The sequence below is a fragment of the Carcharhinus amblyrhynchos genome, chromosome 6 (assembly GCF_965287045.1).
Source record: "Carcharhinus amblyrhynchos chromosome 6, sCarAmb.v2.hapA, whole genome shotgun sequence".
Lineage (NCBI taxonomy): Eukaryota > Metazoa > Chordata > Chondrichthyes > Carcharhiniformes > Carcharhinidae > Carcharhinus > Carcharhinus amblyrhynchos.
Window position 1 is genome coordinate 125,803,438 of NC_137329.1, and position 23,595 is coordinate 125,827,032.

Below are 23,595 nucleotides of genomic sequence, written 5' to 3' on the forward strand. Positions count from 1 at the left end.
ACAAGCCCAACTTCACCTCTCCAGCACCACCACTAATGCCAACTTGTAAGGAAGAAAGTGAAAATATTTCCATGTGTCTTTAAGTGTGTGTCACCAAAGCCATTACTTTTCCATTCCTACCAATACTTGTTGCCTCTGGTTCCAACTTCTATCACTACCATCTCCGTTAAATCAAGTGCTTCACCATCATGATATTGTGGTTGGCTTGAGCATCACTACTCTACCTGCTATCTGGTCTCTCAAATCTACGTTTTTTCCAGCGCCAAAAAATGATCTTGTGTCCACACGTTTTCCTCTCTGTTAAGTTCTCCGCTGTAGGCAATGCATTCTCACTTTGCTTCTTCACCCCCTCCTTTCACAAACCTAAATTGGCCCAGTCTGTCATCTTCCCAGCCCAATGAGTTATCGCATATGTCCTTGCTGTGTTGCATTGGCTGTCTGTCCCATGATATTGTTTGTGAGGTTTCATTCATTGCTCTGTGATCTCATTTCACTTTATCTGAGTACTTCTCTTGCTCGATGTTTGAACCTTTCCCACCCCCTGCTCTTAAATTCTGTATTAGCATTGTTTTAACCACTGTCAGAGAAAAATAATTAGCACTTAATTCTAGGGCAGATATCGTTTAGTGGCATTATCTTTGGGCTAATAATTCATTGGAGTAGTAAATTGAAAGCCCAGGGCATTGCTCTGGGGACCTGGGTTTGAGTGCCACTGTAATGGATGGTAAAATTTGAATTGAATAAAAGAAACCTGGAATTAAAAGTCTAATGATGAGCATCATTAATTTTTGCTAAAACCCACCTGGTTCACCTGTGTCTTTTTTAGGGAAGGAAATCTGCCATCCTTACATGGTCTGGTCTACATATGACTCCAGACCAACAGTAATGGTTGACTGTTGAATGTCTCCTCAAATAGTTTAGCAAAGTTGCTCATTTCAGAGAAGTTGGAGCTGGACAATAAATGCTGGTCCAGTCAGTGACTTGTACATCCCATGAATGAGTCGAAAAAAATCTACTTTACAATGTGAATTAAAATTAACTACAGGTAATTTATTTTATTCATTCATGGGATATGGGCGTCACTGGCTAGCCAGCATTTACTGTCCATCCCCAGCTGACTTTGGAGAGCAGTTGAGTGTCAACCACATTGCTGTGGCTCTGGAGTCACACATAGGCCAGATCGGATAAGGACGGTAGATTTCCTTCCCTAAAGGATGTTAGTGAACCAGATGAGCTTTTCTGACAATCGACAATGGTTTTGTGGTCATGAGTAGATTCTTAATTCCAGATTTTTTTTTTACTGAATTCAAATTCTGCCAACTGCAATGATGGAATTTGAACCTGGGTCCCCAGAACATTAGCTCAGTTTCTGGGTTAATAGTCTAGCAATAATACCACTAGGCCATTGCCTCCCCATGCCATTCTTTGTGGAGAGGCCAATGCATAAAGCAGCCCAATCCATGTCTGTTTCCTCAGTCGAGAGCAGAAGAAAGTTGTTTGCTATATGCACTAGTCAGGATACAGGTGCAAGCTATTGAGCCACATGCATTCCAAACACGGCTGTTGAATCCCAACAACTGGTAGAAGCCAAAATCTCTGTTCTTCAGGCATTACATCTGCAGTGTATCATCCTGGATTCTGTCCATGCTTTGACACCTGTTTTTGCTCAAAACACCATGTAACTTTTTGAGGTGTAAATTGAACTATCCAAGTGATAAATGCATACGTCAAGGAGATATCAGCTGGAGTTTTACTGTCCTGCCCACACCATCTTAAAATTGTATCTTTTTTTCCTCCCCAAAAGCTTTTAAGGGAAAAACAAGCAAATAAATCCCCATTGATTGAGTCAACTACTACAATGGAGAACAACCAACAGTTAAAACCCATCAAAAGGTAAGTGAATGTGAGATTTACAACATGTTAGCAATGATTGATGAACTCCTTCATTAGAGAAATCAAGTTTTCCATTTCATGTTCCTGCTCACAAACAAGATTATTCATAGTTTACAAACTGGTACTTTACTGAAATTCTTCTAACAGTAAAGAAACCCTGCTGAATGAACAGAAGATTCCAGTCCATATCGAGTCTCTGGAGCAGGAGAAAGTGGACGAAGAAGAGGAGGGAAAGAAAGATGACTCTAGTTGCTCTAGTGAAGAGGAGGAGGAGGAGGACTCTGAGTCAGAAGCAGAGACAGGTAACTGCAAGAAATTTTCACATTGTTACCCTTAAATTTAACCATGGCTAAACTAATTGGACCATCTCAAAACCTCCAATAGCTTTACCCTTTAATAAAGTTTTTTTGTCTAAAATTGCCAAGAGTTTGTTTTGAAGTGAGGAGTATGCTAATGATGGGTAGAACATTCTCTACTTCATCGACCCCATGTCAGCATTAGTCGGTCCCAAGTCACAAACAGCATGCAGAGTGAAATTCTCTTCATATCTGCCTCTGCAATGTCAATCTCATTAACTGCTTAGCAATGGAATTGAGTGGCAGTTATCTTGTCCACATGGAAGCCTTGCAGCCAACAGACAGAATTCTCATTCCATCAGACTAGGCTGCGTTTGTGTTCAGGTGCCAGGGCTAAGAGGCCAGTGCCTGACCAACAGCACCATGCAGTCCTGTAACTGTCATTTTGTAAGGTCATGCCAGTTTTTTCACATTTAGCAAATTAGACAGAAGTGATTTTAGGTTTTTTCTTTCTGTTAAACATTTCATCCTGTATTATTATGCAGGATGAAGGGTTGATACTGTAAGGTTTCAAAAATAGAATGCCATGACCACCTTGGTAGTTTACGTGTTAATTTTGGGAGGTATTTTGGTTACTCAATGAATAAGTACAATTTTCTTACAGAAAAAAGCAAACCTGCAGCAACTGTAAATAATGTGAACCGTATCAACAGTGGAGGTATCCAGTCTGCTGCAGTGGCCCCATCAACCGTACCCGCAAATCAAGTTGCACCAACATCACCAGTGAAAAAGGTATGGGATAACCTGTTTAAACTTCAAATGACAGAATTGGGTGGGCTAGTAACCTTGGCAGGAGACGTTTAGACACTTGATCAGAGGGTTTAAATCTTTAATATCTGATAATTCAAAAATTCTTATTGGGTTTGTTTCATTATCAGCTGGGTTGCTGGTATGTGTGGCAATGCAACCTTCTGTCAGACAAAGATTAATACTGTCCTTTATCCTGGCCTAAATAGCTGCAGCTGTTGAATGTTGTAGTCATTTAGATGCTATTGAAGCATTTGCTCTTGCGTTCTACTTTCCCATTTAGAGACAGACAGCATTGAATAAAGTGAAGACTAAGCATGAGACATCTCAAAGGATCTGAATATATATTTATTGCAGTTGCTACATGGAACTGTAAATACTGGCAATGAACATGTGAAGAGAATAGATTATCCAAGTGGAACTGTGTCAGCGTCACTTTAAGGCTTGATATCACCACTGTCCCAGGCTGGTCTAACAGTGCTTAGTAATCAGTAGTTGCAACAAGGTTAAAATATCCACACAAAAATCTCCTGGTCAATCAGAGAAGGGGATAACTTTTCAGTGTACTTGACGAGCATGAAAAATGTGGTTAATCCAGCATTGTTGTTTAATTTTCATTTGAGAGTCATGGCTGGAAAGGTGGTGCAGGAGGGAGGGCTTTAGATTCCTGGGACACTGGGACTGGTTCTGGGAAAGCTGGCACCAAAACAAGCTGGATGGATGCGCCTGAATGAAGCTGGGACTGAGTCCCTGTGGGGCATTTTGTATTGCTATTCAGAGGATTTTAAACTTGGCCAAGGTATAGGAACCAGGAGAGTATTAGAGAGTAACAACAAAATGCACAGAATACTGGGAGAAACAGATAGCTCTAGAATAGAGAATAGTAAATTAATAGGTGGAGGCTATCAATCAGTGTTATACTGCATGCATATGAATGAATGAAGTTCAGTGAATAAAATGGGTAAGTTACAGGTGCAGATTGTCAAAACGGACTCATGATGATGTAGTGATAACAGTCATAACCAAAGAATTGGGTGTTAAATATTCCTGGGTACAAGGTGTACCAGGAAGGCAGGACAGAAAGGAGAGGAGGCACTGTTAGTTCAGGGAAGCATTACAATGCTGGAGAGGGTTCAAGTACAGAATCAATTTGGCTTGCACTAAGGAACAAAAAAAATGCAATTACACCGTTCAGTGTAGATTATAGATCACCAAGCAATGGAAAGGATGTAAAGAAACAAATCTGTAGCAAATTATAGAGGCATAAACATTATAGAAAAGTTAGAATAGGGGACTTTAATTCCCGGAATAGACTTGGGTACTGGTAATGTAAATGGTGGAGAGGAGCAAAAGTTTCTTGGTTGTGTTCTGGACAATTTTCTATAGCCGTATGTGTTCGTTCTAACAAAAAATGAGGCACTGCTGGACCTGATTCTTGGAAATGAGGTGGGCAAAGTAGATTGTGTCAATGGGGAAGCATTTAGGAAACAATGTTCACTGTATCATAAGGTTTTGGATAGGAAATGGTAAAAATGGCCACATGCAATCCAGAATAAAAGTAATTAACTGGGGGAGAGCCCGCTTCAATGGTGCAAGAATGGAACTAGCCTGGATAGACTGGAACCAAAGGTTGGTGGAAAAATCTAGCTGAACAATGGACTGCCATTGAAACAGAAATAGTATTGACGTAGTCATGGTATATTCCCTCAAAAGGAAAGGTAGGGGAAATAAATCTAAGAGCTCCATGGATGAAAAAAGATAGAAATTAAGGCAAGGATGAGAAATTGTGCTTCTGGCAAGTGCCAGATGGAAAATACCATTGAGAACCAATCTGAATACAGAAGGTTCAGAGGAGAGATGAAGAAGCAAATATGAGTGGAGGGATTATAAGAGAAGATTGGCAGCCAACCTGAAGTGGAACCCCAAAGTCAGCAACACACAAATGATAAAAGGTTGATGAGAGGAGGAGTAGAGTCAATTAGGGACCAAAAAGGGAATTTACACATGGAAGCAATGGGCAGGCTGAGGTGTTGCGTGAGATAATTGCCTCTTTACCAGGATGGTACATTGAATCCAGGACATGGTGACAGATGAAGAAATTCAGTCACTAGAAGAGTTCAAAATTGTTATGGAAGATGGATTGGATAAACTGAGTTCTGAAAGCTTACAAGGCACTGGGACCAGATGAGATGTATTCAAGGATAAGGAAAGAAGTGAGTGGAAATTATGGGGGACCGATCATAAAATTGAATCTTCCCCAGAATTAGGAATGGTGCCAGAGGGCTGGAGAAGTGCAAGCATTTTGCTCTGTTCAAAAAATACTGTATGGTTAAACCCAACAATGGTAGACCAGTCTGTTTAACTTCTGTGGAGGGGATACTTCTAGAAGTAACTGTTTGAGATAGAATTCATAGTCACATGAAAAATGTGGGTTGATTTGGACGAATCAGCATGGATTTTTTTTTAAAGGAAAATTGTGTTCAGCTATCTTTGGAGTTTTTTCTGAAGAGGTAATCGAGAGGGTTGATGAGAGTAAAGCTGCTGATGTGATGCAAAGATCATTATGACATTCTACATAACAGTCCTGTGAACAAAGTTCTCACTTGTGGAATAAAAGGGAGAGTAACAACAAAAGCACATAGGCTGAGTGATAGGGAACAGAGAGCAGTGGTTAATGGGTATGTTTTGGAGCTGGAGGAAGATTTGTAGTGGTGTCCCCTGGAGTCAACATTTGCACCTTTTCCTCACGTATACATTATTGATCTGGATCTTGGTGTGCAGGGAACAATTTCAAAGTTTGATGGTGATATAGAATTTTGAAGTGTTGTGAACTGAGGACGATGTAGAACTTCAAAAGGATACAGGCAAGTTGGTGGAGTGGACAGATTAGTGGCAGATGAAGTTCAATGCAAAAAAGTGTGAAGTGATTCATTTTATGAGGAAGAATGTGGAAAGACAACATAAAGAGCGCAGCAGAAGGATCTGGGCATGTATGTGCATAAGTAACTGAAGGTGACAGGATGGTTGAGAGAGCAGTTCATAAAGTATACACTATCCTTGGGCAGAGGGGGAGATGTTAGAGTACAAGAACAAGGAGCTTATGCTTAACTTGTATGGGACACTAGAGCTCAGCTGGATTGTTGTGTATAGTTCTGAGCAGCACATTTCAAGAAGGGTGTGAAGAATCTCTGATAGAGGTGTTCAAGACCACGGGTGGACTAGACAGTAGATGGGGAGAAACTGTTCCTGCTTGTAGAAGCATCACGAATGTGAGAGAACAGGTTTAAATGCATTTGTAAAGATAATAAATGTGGCATGAAAAATCTTGTCAGTGTGGTTCAGGTCTGAAATGCAATGCCTGAAAATGTGGCGGAGGCAGGTTCAGTTGAGGTATTTGAGAATACTAGATAATTATTTGACTAGAAACAACATGCGTGGTTATGAGGAAAAGGCAGGAGAATGGCACTAAAACATGATGCTGACTCACAGAGCTGGTGCAGGCACGATGGGCCAAATGGCTTTCTTTTGCATTGTAACAAGTCTATGATTTTGGCATCGTTATAGCAGATGGAGTTGGACCAAGCACTGAGGCTGCTGTGCACCACAGAAATTCCAAGGCATTCTGCATATGTAAAAAAGGCTTAAGCGTGTTAGCTGATAGTAAATGCACACTGGTTTAGTTGGTAAGGGAACTTGATTAGAATGAGTCTTATGTGAAATTTAACAAGCTGAAGTCTAACACAGAGCAATATTTTGTTGCCAGTAAGCCACATGTTTTTTTCTACTGTGTTTACCCGAACTCTTAATGCCTGATCAAATGGTGTTCTGCACTGTAATGTGACCCTGGTCCTACAAGCAGAGATAGCTATGTCTCTAATCAGCAAAATTCCATTTTGGAGAAAGCAGGTGACAGATAAAAATGAAGCATCTTAAGCTCTTTGACTAGTGAAGGGCAGGTTCAAGTCAGCACTTAGATGATTTGCTTTATATTGCAATAGCAGACAATGTAGGCTAAGGTTCACTCATCTGAATGCAGATGTAGACAAAATAATGGAAAACTGGAATTTTTCAGGCACTAAAGGGAAACTGCTTTCATTTTGAGGAATTATGAAACATACTGTTGTATCAGCTGTGTTCACTAACTGCTTTCTTGTAGCTCTGCTAAAGACTTGTTACACAACAGACAGCTCTCCACAGTCTTGTGAATTGGTAGTTGAACTCATTGTAGATGTGTGGTTCCGTCCAAGCCAGAATATTTAATATTGGACATTGCAAAAAGTTTGATTGAAAAGTCAGAGAAATTGTACAAGGGCATTACGGGTCTAATGACGTTCTAAGAAAGCTTGATTCAATCTTCTGCATCGTGTTTCATTTTTGAAAGGTCGATCACGAAAGGTAAAGCAATTTAGCATTCTGTGCGAGTGTTTTAAGAATATTGATATCTAACTGCTTTTGAGGTGCTTTTTAAGGGCAAAAGGTTGTGATCTATTTCAGTCGCCTTTTATATTGGATTAACATGTTAGCATCTGTAATGTTGAGCACACTTTTGGATAGCTAGCATGAAATAAGCCCTCTAGTACATTACTTTGGGCAATATTGAGTTAATGAAGGGAATTTTGCATGTTGGTCAACATTTCATTCTATCACAGAGCTTTTTAGAATGTTAAAATTGATAGTAGTAGCTGGGCTATTGTGAATCATGTGCAGATTTATCATGTTGTGAATTGGCTGTGTATTCAGGAGTTTATGTATGCAAAGAACTTTCTAATATTGACTAGCTATAATATTTAGGTCAATTTTGGCTCCAGTTCGAATTGCAAGAATTTTGGCATTCCCAGGAAACTGATAAAGGCCATCGTGTTCCAGTTATTTTCTGTTATCCGAAGTGCTGATCGGATGGTGATAGATTGTTCGGCAGTTCACATAGTTGTTGAACACTCGTTGACACTGTGGAAAAGGAAGTTTTGGTTCCTCATGAGTATTTCTGGCCAGAGGCTGTTTTTCAAATATGTAACAGCGAAATGGGCCATTCAAAACTTTTAAAAATGCCTATGTGACATGCTAATTCCTTGCTTCGAGTCCCAACCAATCCCCATTCACCATCACCCTGAATTTGTTTTCACATTGAACATTTTCCCCTTAAATTTATCCAACTTCTTCCAAATAAGACGTGTTGCTATGGATACCTGGGTGGGTCCTAATTATGCTTGTCATTTAGTTGGGTCTGGAAAAATATTTCTTCCAATCCTACTTTGGTCCCTTCACCATCTCTCTTTCACATACAATAACCGCTATGTCAGTGCTATTTCCTTCACTTTCTGGAATTGGACAACTTAAACAAACTTGCTTCCAATTTTGATCATTACATATATGAGCCATCTATGATACTTGACTTTCGTTCCTCAACAACTCTGTCTCCATCTTTGAGGCTATGCTGTTGTCTAATGTTCATTTTACCCGAACAGGCGCTGCAGTGTGGCGACTGTGATTTTTTTTCCCAGTAACTTCATTCGAGTGTTAATGCAATCTGCTTGTGACTAATAAATAAACTTCAAACTTCCTCACGCCCTGCCTCTCTGTAAGGATCCATTTCATTATCTGTTTCTCCTTTATTGATGCAACTTTCCACGACAGTTCTTCTGATATGTCTTTTTAACCATCAGTTTCTATCCTCCAGTTCTGAAGAAGCGTCCTAGTTGACTCTTCACAGTTGAAACATTAATCTGCTTTCTCTCTCCGTAGAGCAACTGGGTATTTCCAGCGTATTGTATTTCTATTGCAGATTTCCAACACATGCAATGTTCTGTTTTTATACTAAATTGAAGTCTTTTTATGTCCTTTGGATTGGAAATCCATACACCTATTTTAGCTCAACCATCAAATAAGATCCTATAGTTTTTCCTCCCCTCCTTCCACTTTCCATCTGCAAATCTGTTCGTTTAATACCCAGAAGAAACCTGTGGTGTCAGTCCTGAATTCTGAGGTTCCTTCACTCTGTGTGGCCTGCTTGTGTCATTGCATGATCCCTATAAGTTGTGCACCTGTGTAGCACTGGAGATCTTTGAGAATGTAACAGCAGGGTGGATAAAGGTGTATAAGTTGATCTCGTGTATTTGGATTTCCAAAAGGCGTTATGTGAGATTCCATGTAAGGTTACTGCACAAAATAAAAGTTTATGGCGTAGGGGTGATATGATCATGGGTAGAGGAATGGCTAACAGGAAACAATGCATAAATGGGTTTATTTTCAGGTTCGAAAACTGTAACTGGTAGCGTCCACAGCATTCAATGCTGGGGCCTCCAACTATTTATGATCTATGTTGGTGACCTGAACAAAGGATGAAGTGTATTGTTGCCAAATTTGCTGATGATACAAAAATAGGTAGGAGAGCAAGTTGAGGAAGATATAAAATCTACTAAGGGATATAGATAGGCCAAGTGAGGGAGCAAAAATGAGTGGATGGAGAATCATGTGGGAAAATGTCAAGTTAGCCATTTTGGCAAAAATTTCAAAAACTGCATATTGTTTAATTGGAGAGATACTACAGAACTCTACAGCATGCAGGGATCTCGGTGTTCTTGTACATTAGACGATAGGTTAGGCCTATAATTATTGGAGCTTAAAAGAATGAGAGATGATCTTATTGAAACATGGAAGATTTCTGAGGAGACTTGATAGGGTAGTTGCTAAGAGAGTGTTTCCCCTCAGGTGGGAAGGGGAGAATGTAGAAATAAGGTTAGTTTGAAAATAAGGGGTCATGTATTTCAGACTCGGATGAAATTTCTTTACTTGGCTGTTCTTTGAAATTCATTACTTAGAGGACAGTGGATGCTGGGTCATTTGAATATATCCAAGGCTGAGTCCAATTATTGATCAGCAAGGGAGTCCACGATTTATGGGGACAGCTAAGAAAGTGGAGTTGAGGGCGCAGTGAGAGCTGCCATGATCTTATCGAATGGTGGAGCAGGCTTGATGCTCCTATTCCTTAAATTCCTATTACGAATGTTGCTTTCAAATGTTTTGAACCTGCGTGCCTATGTTTTATACTGATGGATTAGATTCAGGTATCCAGATTTATTTTCTGTTTGCAGTTGTACATACTTTTAATGTTGCCATTTAGTTTTCTTTCTGCAGCTCTCCAATGTATTATTGAGATTGTAGTCTCATTTTGCTTTTCAAATCAAACCAATAGTTGTGCTGCTGCAGTTGTTCTCCCATATAAAGATTGATGCAAAATGGTTTCTGAGTATGCTTTTACTTGGAAAAAGTAGTACAAATTGGATGTCAGGTTCCAATTTGGCAGTAAAGCCAAGACAATAAATCTCCCATCAGGCTTCTCCCTACATTTAGGAGCTGGTAGCTTCTTGAACAGAATGATAGCATTACAAAAAATTAATAAAATATTTGAAGTGGGAACTCCAGCTAGGCGCTCATGACAGAAAAGTTATTTGCTACACTAATAGAGCCCTAAACCTATGTGGAAGCTTAGTTTCATCGCAGTAGCGTGCCAGTCACACTGAGGTCAGCATGCACTTCTGACAGAAGTCTGTTTGGTATGCTCTGGTTAGATGGTAATCTTTGGTAATTAGTGTACTATATCAGCAGTAGTCTGCTACATTTATCAGGTGATTAAATTTGCAGTCGTAATTTGAACTTGAAGTTCTTTGCCCAATCTGCAACTATTCAGCTAATGTCTGCCATGAACTTAATGAAACCAATCATGTATTAAAAACACTAGATAAAAGCAAATTACCACAGATGCTGGAGTCTGAAACCGAAGGAGCAAATGCTGGAAAATCTCAGCAAGTCTAGCAGCATCTGGAGCTGACATTTTGAGTCCAGTTGACCCTTTGTCAAAGCTCTTATCTCTCCTTCCAGATGCTGCCAGACCTGCTCAGATTTTCCAGCATTTTCTCTCTTGATATTATAAAGACTAAACTGTCTTAAGTGGGCTGTGTTACCTTGTCTTTATGCAAGAGTTAAGACTACACACTGATAATACTGTAGTCTGTTGAACTCCTTGACCTTCTGGTGTTCTCTCGTGGTTGATTTTGTTCACAACGATAGCGTGCAATCATGTCACACTTGCATATTTCTCTTTGCAGTTTTCTCATTGAACTTTTTGTTTTAATTGGCTTCAGTATGAATCCATTACTCCACTAATGCCTGTGGCGGAGACATTAGATCCGACATCTTGGCGTCAGGGCTTGCGCAAAACTGGCATTGTTCTTGTGCCTCAAAAGGGTGAAAAATTTATGGTGAGCTGGCTTTTGTGTGCACAGAGGTTTGTGTTTTGTGTTAAGTTACCTGTTTATCCAGAAGTGTCTGGTTTCACTGCATGTTGTGATGACACGTGTTTTCAAACAAATAGATCTTTGACATGGACATTTGAATTAAATTGCAGAGTTTGTGTGCACATACGTTCTTCACGTCTGTTTTGTTGTATTACTTTAATCTGCCTTCAAAGCATGACTGACTTACGTAAATATAGAGCAATTCATTGAGTTATTAACAGTAGTGGTTTCCTTCCGGTCACTGTACCCCTCACCCAATCAACTCTTGGGGACCAAAAGGCACTGTATACAGGGAAAAATACACTGGTGTGACTTGTTGAATAGTGCTGTGTTAATTGTTTGTCTTTGTGTTTAAAGATGATGTGATTTTCAAGACAAGTCTTTGCAATTCTTCAGTTTGGGAGCAGGTTGGAAATTGGTTATGTGATTGCCAAATATGGTCTAGCTGAGTCCTCCAGTTTATAAATTGTGTTCATTTGGTAGAAAGTTTAAAAATCCTGCAGACAAATGAATATATCTGAAATTAAGCTGGAGGAAGAAATATTTGTGTTAAATTGGAAAGTGATGTAGATCTTGATTTATCCTTGAGAGCTATAGAATATTCCCATGTTTCATTAAACAAAATGTTTCTGAATAAGTGATATCTGACAATGTTGACAGTAATGGTTGATAGGTTCTTCGTTGATTTCATTGGTTCAGATAACTACTCATAGAACAAACCTGGAGCTTATGGGAACTCTGCGTATTCCTAGAGAATGCAGCGTCAAGTGTTCCCTGTTTTCACAGAATTGTGACAAAATTTAAAATGTTGCCATCTTTGATCCTCAAAGCTGCTGAATCCGATCTCAGCCAAACTTCTCATCCAGCTGCAGTAATGAATTTCTTGCATTTGAGTCTTGTTTAAGTAGAGTTTGGATTGTTTGCCTTTTGGTGGAGGGAATCAGATGTTTTCCTAATCTGCTTGTTGAATGATATATTGTGAACAAACCTGAGGAGAATTTGATGTGCGATGCAAAATAATGGCGCATCAAACACCATAATGTAAATTGGCTGCAATGTTTGAGATGTTTTGGCAACTCTAAAACAAAATAGTAATAGTGTTCTGATTTTTACAACTGTAGTTTGAAATTATAGAATCTATACATTGCAGAAGGAGGCCCATCAAGTCTGCACTGACCCTGTTCCTGTTACACCTCATATTTACCCTGCTAATCCCTCTGACACCAGAGTTAATTTAGCATGGCCAGTCAACCTAACCTACACAGTGGGAGGAAACCAGAGCACCGAGAGGAATGCATGCACATATGGGGAGAATGTGCAAATTCTGCATAGACAGTGACCTGAGACCGGTATTGAACCTGGGTTCCTGGCGCTGAGCAGCAGTGCTAACCACTGACATCGTGCCGCCCTCCACTGTGCCACCGTGCTACCCTGGTCTGATTTGTCTGATTCGGAAAGATTTTGGAGTACTTGGTACTGAAGGACTTGTTTGCAGTCATCTTTGTATGATCTGGATCTTAACTTCCTCAGTGTAGGGGAAATAGGCATGTTCCAGTGAAGAACGATATCAATAATACCAGGATTAAAAAGGTGAATGAAATGATGCATCTTGTGTTGAATATATAACTGAAGTTGTGATGCTAGTTTGTTTGCTATAGAAGTGAATTATCTGAAGAATGAGTGGTTGTTTTGTTGAGAATTGACCTTTTACGTATGGTCTGTCCTGGCAAAGAAGCTTGATAAACACTCGTGAATAGTATAGTTTTCAATTTTCTTTTCCAGTTGGCCCCTCCATTCATCAAATCTTCAAAAGAGGAAGAAAAAAAGAGGAAAGATGAGGAGGAGAAGAAAGATGCATCTCCAGCATCTTGGAGGTCTGGACTTCGGAAGACTGGAAGCTATGGCGCCTTGGCTGAAATTAGTGCTTCTAAAGAGGCACAGAAAGAAAGGGATGTTGCAGGTGTGATGCGTTCAGCCTCAAGTCCACGACTTTCATCCACTCTAGATAACAAAGAGAAGGTAACTGTTATGTACACACATTGAAACCCATTTGACTTGTGTACTAAATTGCCTGTGAACAAATGGATATGAAGTAATTCAGACACTTCCCTTTTACTCATTCATCCCAGTGCTTCCTCCCCAAGTGGAAGGTAGAATAATGATCACTGGACTGTAGAAATAGATTTTTTTAATGCTATCAGGAATGGGTATAGGTTCATCACAGTCCAGGAGATGTCCCAGTCTCAAACAAATTGGTGAAAACAATTGGAGAAAGAAGAAGCTTTTCAGCATCACCAGAATTGTAATATATATTTTAATACATCTGTTATTTGGAGGAAAATGTCACTGGATTAATTAGTAAGTTTGCAGACGTCACAAAGCTTGGTGGATTGTGGATAGTGACGAGGACCATCAGAGGATACAGCAGGATATAGATGAGTTGGAGACTTGGGTGGAGAGGTGGCAGATGGAGTGTAATCTGGACAAATATGAGGTAATGCATTTTGGAAGGTCTAATACAGATAGGAAATATATAGTAAATGGCAGAACCCTCAAGTATTGATAGGCAAAGGGATCTGGGTGTACAGATACACAGGTCACTGAAAGTGGCAGTGCAAGTGGAGAAGGCAGTCGAGAAGGCATACGACATGTTTGCCTTCATTGGCCGGGGTATTGGGTTTAAAAATTGGCAAGTCATGTTGCAGCTTTATAGAACCGTAGTTAGGCCGCAGTTAGCGTTCAATTCTGGTTGCCACGCTACTGGAAGGATGCGGAGGCTTTGGAAAGGGTGCAGAAAAGATTTATCAGGGTGTTGCCTGGTATGGAGGGCATTAGTTATGAGGAGAGGTTGGAGAAACTTGGTTTGTTCTCATTGGAGCGACAGAGGTTGAGGGGAGATCTGATGGAAGTCTACAAGCTTATGAGGGGCATGGACAGAGTGGATGGGTCAAAAGCTTTTTCCCAGGGTGGAAGAGTCAATTACTAGGGGCTTAGTTTTAAGGTGCGAGGGGCAAAATAGATGCGTGAAGCAGATTTTTTACACAGGGTAGTGGGTGCCTGGAACTTGTTGCCGAAGAAGGTAGTGGAAGTGGATATGGTAGTGACTTTTAAGGGGCATTTTGACAAGTACATGAATGAGATGGGAATAGAGGGATGTGATCCCCTGAAGGATAGGGGGTTTTACTTAAGCCGTGCAGCATGGTTGGTGCAGGCTTGGAGGGCTGAAAGGCCTGTTCCTATTCTGTAATTTTCTTTGTTATTAATTGTTTAAGGCTTTTTTTTAGCAGGTTAATTGGAATATCTTCCAATCACCTAACTAATCCAGTTAAAGGCTTATCTGTATAGGAGTCTAAGACTTTAGACCAGGTGCAAGCCATTAAGCCCTTCACCACTTAGTAAAATCATGGCTGTTCGGTTGTGGCCACAAGTCCGCGTTGCCATCTCGCCCCAAAACTTTTGACCATCTTGTCGATCAAAAAATCTGTCCGTCTGTGCCTTGAATCAATTTCACGCTGTAGATACCATGATTCTCTAGGTAAATGGGCTTAGATGGGCATTTTGGTTGGCATAGACCAATTTGGGCCGAAGGGCCTGTTTCCATGCCATAGATTTCGCAATTCAGTGACCCCGTTTACACCTGCTGTCTGGGGAAGAGGATTCCACATACAAATGGACCTCAAAGAAAAACATTCTCATCTCTGTTTTAAATGGTAGACCAATTCCTTCAATTGTGTACACTAGTTCTAGTCTTTCCCACATTGGACACATCCTCCTAGTATCTCATAAAGGGAAGTCGTGTCTGACAAATTTACTGGAGTTCTATGAGGATGTGTCTAGGGCAGTGGATAGAGGAGAGCCGGTGGATGTGGTCTTTCTGGATTTTCAGAAGGCGTTTGACAAGGTACTTCACAAGAGGTTATTGCAGAAGGTCAGGGGACATGGAGTTGGGGGTAGGGTGTTAGCGTGGATAGAGGATTGGTTGTCAAATAGGAGGCAGAGAGTGGGGGTCAATGGGTGCTATTCGGATTGGCGGTTGGTGACTAGTGGGGTGCCCCAGGGGTCGGTGCTGGGGCCTCAGCTATTTACCATTTATATAGATGATCTGGAGGAGGGAACCGAGTGCAGGGTGTCAAAATTTGCTGATGACACCAAGATTGGGGGAAAGGCAAATTGTGCGGAGGGTGTGGAGAGTCTGCAGAAGGATCTAGAGAGGCTGGGCGAATGGGCCAGGAAATGGCAAATGGAATTTAATGTTGGCAAGTGTGAGGTGGTCCACTTTGGTAGGAAGAATGGTAGGAAGGACTATTACTTACGGGGCGAAAAACTGCAGCAGGCGACGGTGCAGAGGGACCTCGGGGTCCTTGTGCATGAGTCGCAAAAACCCAGCTTGCAGGTGCAGCAGGTGGTCAGGAAGGCGAATGGGATGCTGGCCTTCATAGCGAGGGGGATTGAATATAAAAGTAGGGAGGTCTTGCTGCAGCTGTATAGGGCATTGGTGAGGCCGCAGCTGGAGTACTGTGTGCAGTTTTGGGCGCCGCACCTGCGCAAGGATATTTTGGCCCTGGAGGGAGTGCAGAGGAGGTTTACTAGGCTGATACCGGAGTTGAGGGGATTGAGCTATGAGGAGAGGCTGAATAAACTAGGCTTGTACTCGTTAGAGTTTAGAAGAATGAGGGGAGATCTCATTGAGACGTATAAGATGATGAATGGGATGGATAGGATAGAGGTGGAGAGACTCTTCCCGCTCAAAAAAGACAGTAGGACTAGGGGGCACAGCCTCAAGATAAAGGGGAGGCGGTTTAGAACGGAGTTGAGGAGGAACTTCTTCACTCAAAGGGTGGTGAATCTCTGGAATTCTCTGCCCGTTGAAGTGGTGGAGGCTGCCTCGCTAAATATTTTTAAGAAGCGGGTTGATGGGTTCTTGATAAGAGAGGGGATTAAGGGTTATGGGGAGAGGGCGGGAAAGTGGAACTGAGCCACAACAGATCAGCCATGATCTTATTGAATGGCGGGGCAGGCTCGAAGGGCTAGATGGCCTACTCCTGCTCCTATTTCTTATGTTCTTATGTTCTTAAGGCCATTCAGTATCTTGTGTTTCAATAAGATCAACATAGTTGATCTACATAGTAATACTTCCTTGATCAGGGCAGTACTATTCAGGAAGGATTAGGACATCCCGCTACTGCTGATTCTTGCAATTTGTTATGAGTAATAAAATGGCTTCATATATTATTTTAATGTGGCAAGATTGGTTAACACCTCCGGGCAAAATTTGTACTTTTCTTCATTGCCAATAGGAGAAGGACCAGAAAGGAACAAGGCTGGCATATGTTGTACCTACCATCCCATCCAGAAGACTGGCCAGTACATCTGACATTGATGAGAGGGAAATCAGGTAAAATATAAATTCAATTTATTTCATTATTTCCTAATTGTCTCTCTCTCTCTTATGTATTGAACTGAGATGATTGCTTCACAGAGATTCTGCAAGTAACTTAGTGCGTAGTGGTTCTTACACACGGCGACGTTGGGAAGAAGATCTGAAGAGGAAAGAATTGAACCACACATCTAGCATCGAAGGGTCTACGTCGCAAAATCCCGCTGTCACCAATGTAGTGCCTAGTTATCAAAGAAGGTAATTGGAAGGTCTCATTGTTTTGTGCCGTTGTTTGGTTATGAAAACAAGTTAGAAGAAAGGAAAAATCAACTTAAGTCCGCCGCAGTCACTGATTCTTGATTTTACATTTGAATAGGTCCATCAGGGACATACCACCTCATTGAGGTGGTACCTGTAACCCTCATTCAGGAAAAGAAAGAGTAATTATTCAGATTAAAAAAGAAGTTAGCCCATCAGTTGTCGTTCATGTAGCATATTATCTGTTGCATAAATAAACCTATTTGTATGATAGAGAAAGAAGTGTTGGGAGGAAGAACCTTGGAGCCCTGCTGCTTTGATCCTGAATTCAATATTATTGCTTCTACCAATGCATACGGGTAAAGAATCGGTGTCCAGAGTTTATTGCTTCCTGTTGGCAGGCAAGATACCTGAACACAGATGTGCAAATCAACAATTGTGTCCCCCGAAGAGCACTGATATTCTGTGACATGAATTTGTCATGCTCAAATATCTGAGTAAGCTTTGCCAGGTGTCAGATGGTCCCCTAGTGTTAGTGAACTGCTTGGTGCTCCGGCTATTAGTAAGCTAACATTTTTGCACAGATTATACCTTACCTTTGCCCACCCCCACCTATTATCTTAGGCACTAGGCTGGACTGTTACACTGGTAAGTTATATTAAATGGCCAAGGTCGTTAGGTAGTCTGAAATCTTTGTTGTGAATTGCATTAAAGCGCTTTTGTTAAATCGACCTCATCCGCATCCTACTTGCACCATTAAATATTGATCTCTTCCGTGAATTTAGCAACTGTAAGCAATCTTGAGGTGATCTATTTTTAGACATGAGCTTTTCTTTATAAAGTAGGTATGTTCACAACCACTTTGTACGTCCAATCAAGTGATATATAATTTGACAGCACAGAAGGAATCCACTGCACCAACATTGGTTCTCAAGAAGCTTTTCCCTTCGTCTTATTTGTGGTAGAATTCACATCAAAAGGAGATAGTGATCACATGATATGACCCACCCCAAGTGACTTTCCTCTAAATTGCTTGTTGTGGGAGAGACTCCTCAATTGGTCACTGCCCAGCTGAGTTATGCCCTAATGGTTAACCCTGGGTGAGGAGGGATTAACTTCATACAACCTCTGGTTGCAGCAAAATCTAATCTAAAAAGGATTCTTTTCCTTGGTGTTTTTCCCCAGGCCCACTTATTATGTTTTTAAAATGAATCTATTTAACCAGGCTTTCTTGATTTTATTCTGTCAGAACAAACACAGGTATTTGCAAAAGCCTTTCAGATGGCTTTTAACCCATTATTTGCACATTGCAAGTGGGAAGGAAAATCCATCTAAGCAATACACAGGAAACCTCTAGATGAGCTGGCCAGTATGTCCTATTATTTCTATGAGATAGCCATAAGACCAGAAGAGACAGGAGCAGAATTAAGCCCTTCAGCCCCCCCAGGTCTGCTCTCCCGTTGTGAAACCATGGCTGATCTGATGTCATAATCCCCAACTCCACTCCACTTTATCATCATAACTCTTGATTTCCTTGCTGATTTTAAAAACCTGTCCTTGTCAGCCTCTACAGCTCTGTAAAGAACTCCACAGGTTTTCTAACCTTGGAAGAAATTCCCCCTCATCTGTCTGTGATCCACAATATAGTTCCATGATTTGGATGTAAGGACCAAATATTTCCAAGTTTGTGGATGATATAAAGCTTGTGGAAATGTGTGTTGTGAGGAGGATATTAAGTGTCTATGGGGGAGATTTTATTTTAAATTTATTTGTGAGATCTGGGCTTTGCCTGGCCAGCATTTATTGGCAGCACTAGCTTTCAGCGTCTTGAGCTCCTTCATCAGGTGAGTGAGGACTTGTGTTCACAAACAGGGCATATAAGACACAAACTCAATTTACAAGATAATGGTTGGAAGGCAAGTCTTTACAGGTAATCAAGTCTTAAAGGTACTGACAATTAGAGTGGAGAGAGGGCCAAGCACGGGTTAAAGTAGTGTGTATTGTGACACTATCTGTAACCCCCATGACTTGCCTGGGCTTGCAAAATCTCACTAACTGTTCTGGCTGGAGACAATACACACCTCTTTAACCTGTGCTTGACCCTCTCTCCACTCACATTGTCTATACTTCAAGCCTTATAAGAAAATAGGAAAATAGGAGCAGGAGTAGGCCAACCAGCCCTTCGAGCCTACCCCGCCACTCAACAAGATCATGGCTGATCTGTCTTGGCTCAGTTCCACATTCCTGCCCTCTCCCCATAACCCTTAATCCCCTCTCTTATCAAAAACCCATCAACCCGCGTCTTAAAAATACTTAGCGAGGTAGCCTCCACCACTTCAACGGGCAGAGAATTCCAGAGATTCACCACCCTTTGAGTGAAGAAGTTCCTCCTCAACTCTGTTCTAAACCACCCCCCCTTTATCTTGAGGCTGTGCCCCCTAGTCCTACTATCCTTTCTGAGTGGGAAGAGTCTCTCCACCTCTATCCATCCCATTCATCATCTTATACGTCTCAATGAGATCTCCCCTCATTCTTCTAAACTCTAACGAGTACAAGCCTAATTTATTCAGCCTCTCCTCATAGCTCAACCCCCTCAACTCCAGCATGAGCCTAGTAAACCTCCTCTGCATTCCCTGCAAGGCCAAAATATCCTTGCGTAAGTACGGCGCCCAAAACTGCACATAGTACTCCAGCTGCAGCCTCACCAATGCCCTATACAGCCGCAGCAAGACCTCCCTACTTTTATATTCAATCCCCCTCGCGATGAATTACCTGTAAAGTCTCACATTCCAACCATTATCTTGTAAATTGAGTTTGTGCCTTTATATGCTCTGTTTGTGATCTCAAGCCCTCACTCATCTGATGAAGGAGCTTGAGACTCCGAAAGCTAGTGCTGCCAAATAAACCTGTTGGACTTTAACCTGGTGTTGTGAGACTTCTTACTGTGCTTGCTCCAGTCCAATGCTGGCATCTCCACATCACAACATTTATTGCCTATCCCGAGCTACCCTTGTTCAGAGCGCAGTAGAGAATCAATCACAGTGCTGTGGCTTTGGAGTCGCATGTAGGCCAGACCAGGTAAGGACGGCAGAATTCCTTCCCTAAAGGACATTAGTGAACCAGATGGGTTTTTCTAACAATTGACAATGATTTCATGGTCATCAGTAGATTTGTAATTCCACCTTTTTTTTATTGAATTCAATTCTATCATCTGCCGTGGGGGGATTCGAACTTGGGTCCCCTGAACATTAGCTAAGTTTCTGGATTAATAGTCATGCAATAATGGCTTCTGCTGGACACTTACATAAGTGGGCAGAAACATGGCAGATGGAATATGATGTGGAAAATTGAGAGTTAATCCATTTTGGTAGAAGAAACAGATGTGCAGTGTTACCTAAATGGTGAAAAATTACAAAGTGTAGATGTACTACAGGACCTGGGTGTCATGTCAATAAGTCACTGAAGGCTCGCATGCAGATGCAGCACCCCCCCCCCCCCCCCCCCCCCCCCCGGTGCTGGCATCTCTACGTCATAGCCAGGTATTAGGAAGACTAATAAATAGTTAGGCTTCATCGTAAATCAGTCAGGGGTCATGAGGCCTTGCTTCAATTGTACAGGAGCTTGGTGAGACTGCACCTGCAGTACTGTATATAGTTTTGGCCCTGTTACAATCCCAGTTGACATAACTGGACAATCCCAGAATGGAATCCTGGTCAGAAGACTGCAGCATTATATTACTTTTCAAAAGTATGCACGAATAGAATTACAGGACTGCTAATTAGTTTTTTGATAGCAAGAGAAAACATTCATTAAGCATGAACATTTTGTTTATAATGCTCCTTTTACTGCCCCACTCTGAAACCAAATGCCTAAGACCATTCTTCTGTGGTTTCTTCTCTCAATTCCCCTCCCAGATAATTGTTATGCAAGTGTTTCCAAACTCCAGTCCCAAAAAGACATGCTTTAGAATCTTCTTTCAAACAGTACCTTCCATCAGCTGTTTTCATTAAGAATCCATTCCAATCCTGTCAAACAAATCTTCTACTGCGCTGTTTTGCAAGAAATCCAGCTCCGGGTTTTCCACATCTTCTTTCAGACTGACTTTGTCTTCACTGCTTTTACATAAAGCAGTTTTCTTACACAAAAAAGTTGTTGCTGTAAATTTGCATCAGTGGAGTACTCAGCAAATCCAAATCCATCATTAGTGGCTAGTGTGCAGCATTTCTTCTTTGTCCTAAGAAACTTTCTGAAGGCTGGTCTTGAGTGATGGTGGTTAGATCTACCAACATGTGACCAGCTGCAGCCATGATAACAGACCAGCAATGGTCCATTTTGAAAAACAGACTGTAAACCAGAGAATTTGGAAAACAAACAGGTTTTTAGCATTTTATTTCTTCATTCCTTGTTGGCATGGCAATTTAGGCAGCTTTTTTCTACACTTCACAAAATCATCAATGGCATCATTGTATGTAAAATCTTATGAAAACACTCATCAAATGCTCGCAAATAATGTTTACCTCTTTTAAATACAGAGAAAGAATGTTCGCCAGCTGCATTTGTGACAGGTATTGTTTAAAATATTTTCAGAATGGGTTTCGTATTTGGAAAGGTTGCCTGCCGATCACCATGTGCAGAGCAACTGGTGATCTCAAAGCACAGAGCTCACCACTATTGGTTTAATGAATAAACTGTTGCATTTCATCTTCAAAAAGATTTATGTCTATATTCTCCTGGTAGAATTCAATTAATTTCTCACTACAGTAGCTTTTAGCATTCTCATCCAAATGTCTGATGAAAAACGCACAAAATAACTCAACGGTTTTCTTCAGATACTCGCTTCTACTCTGCAATTGAACCATTATTGTATCAGAAATAACATTAACGGTCTCAACAGTGATCTTCTAAATTTATTTCATTGCCTCATCATTTTCATCAAAAAAAACTTGTACGTTTCTCATCTTCAGAGGGACCTGTATTTTGTTGATGTTACTGTGCTTTGCTTCCACCAAGCTATAGTCATTTCAAACTTCCATGACAAAACTTTTAACTGAAGCTAGCAGTTATGCTGCATTTAGTAAATATGATGCAGCGATGTCTGTAAAGATTTCCTTCATATTAACAAAGTTCATTATCAAAACCAAAACAGGATCTGTAGGAATGGACCACCTGGTATCTCAAATTCTTTAGACAGTCAAATATTTTCCATCTGCCTGCTCCAAGTGTGATTGCAACATGTTCAACCAATGCCTAGAAACTCAGAAAAAGGCATGTACTTCTGAACAAAGTAAAAAATGTACAGTTGCCTCACAGGATTCAGCTGCAGGGTTGCAGATTAAATTCAAGGAGTGACTGGAACATGGGATGAATATTCCACAACAGCTTGCATTGTTCAGTCTTGCTTATAAGACCTGAAGATTTTTCTGCCATATTTGCAGCTTCATCAAATGATGTTGAAATCTAAATTTGCAATGATTTCCAAAACTGTTGTCTCCAGGCACTCAGATGTGTGGGATTGTAGCTGGAAATAAGAGAAATTGCTCTATAATTGCTTCAATACTGGTCACATTTTAAAATTAATGTTAATGATCCATATGACTGATGTCTGGTGTTAGATGAACCACTATGGAATAGTATTTGGCATCTGTTACTTGACCAATGAATTAATTTCTGAGCCACCCTGCCCTTACAGTGATGAAGTCATTGTAATGTTAAAATGTTGGCTTTCTCTGAACCACAATATTGGCTTTTCAAATGCTTTTGGAGAAACTCATCAAATGCACTGACATATTCAGCGCAAATTCCTTCTTTGATGTGACAGTGATGATTCATCCTGTCCTCTTGGAGGTGATGGCAAAGACAACAGCAGTTTGGCTGTGGCAACAACATGTCTCTGCACTTTGCTCCATTAAGAACAATAAGAACATCCATCACTCCTTGCCCCAATTAGTTAAGACCCTGTGTTTCTTTATAAATCTGTCTCCAGCAATGTTGCAAGTTAAATCGTGAGCATGGCATGTATAGTTATGAATTCAAGCTGACAACAGATAAAGCAAGTGAAGAGAGCACTCAGCACATACCTTCACCATTAACTCGACTACATTCAAATTATGCGACTGTTCTTTGAGGCTTTTCCCTGCCTTTGCTATAACTACCAAGCTGAAAAAAGAAACCTTATTATCTTCCATCTGTGGAGGCTTCAGACCAATTTAACAAACTGCTCTGAAAACTCTGCTCACATTTGACAGCTGAGACAGTGCACGAGATTCTAAAACAATCCACAACATTCTTGTAAGAGAGTTCTATACACCCAAATGTTTTCCATCTGCCTACTCTAAATGTGATTACAGCATGTTCGTGGTATGGTGGTTAGCACTCAAGTCTTATAGTGCCAAGGACCCGGATTCAATTTCGGCCTCAGGTTATTGTCTGTGTGCAGTATGCACGTTCTCTTGTCTGTGGGTTTCCTCGGTGCTCTAGTTTCCTTCCACAGTCCAAAGATGTGTGGATTAGGTTGATTGAACAGGCAAAATTAACCCCAGTGTCAGAGGAATTAGCAGGGTAAATGAGTGGTTCCAGGAATAGGGCTTGGGTGGGATTGTGTTCCATGCAGACTTGATGGGCCGAATGGCCTCCGGCACTGTAAGGATTCCATGATTCTATGAGCTGATGC

At 41.0% G+C, this 23,595-nt stretch overlaps 1 protein-coding gene across 10 annotated transcripts in view; it reads left to right on the plus strand.

The window, feature by feature from the left end:
• The window catches only part of ppp1r12a (protein phosphatase 1, regulatory subunit 12A), a 202,235-nt gene that overhangs the window by 113,784 nt on the left and 64,856 nt on the right, over window positions 1-23,595 (plus strand). For 6 of the 10 annotated variants that reach the window (XM_080191428.1, XM_080191432.1, XM_080191433.1 and 3 more), the window contains exons 7-13: window positions 1,805-1,893; window positions 2,041-2,195; window positions 2,854-2,981; window positions 11,138-11,254; window positions 13,073-13,309; window positions 16,588-16,685; window positions 16,770-16,925. In XM_080191428.1, the coding sequence (XP_080047554.1) occupies window positions 1,805-1,893; window positions 2,041-2,195; window positions 2,854-2,981; window positions 11,138-11,254; window positions 13,073-13,309; window positions 16,588-16,685; window positions 16,770-16,925 (980 nt within the window). The remainder of the gene's footprint in view (window positions 1-1,804; window positions 1,894-2,040; window positions 2,196-2,853; window positions 2,982-11,137; window positions 11,255-13,072; window positions 13,310-16,587; window positions 16,686-16,769; window positions 16,926-23,595) is intronic. The other 4 variants (XM_080191431.1, XM_080191437.1, XM_080191436.1 and 1 more) reach the window with 1 other exon arrangement.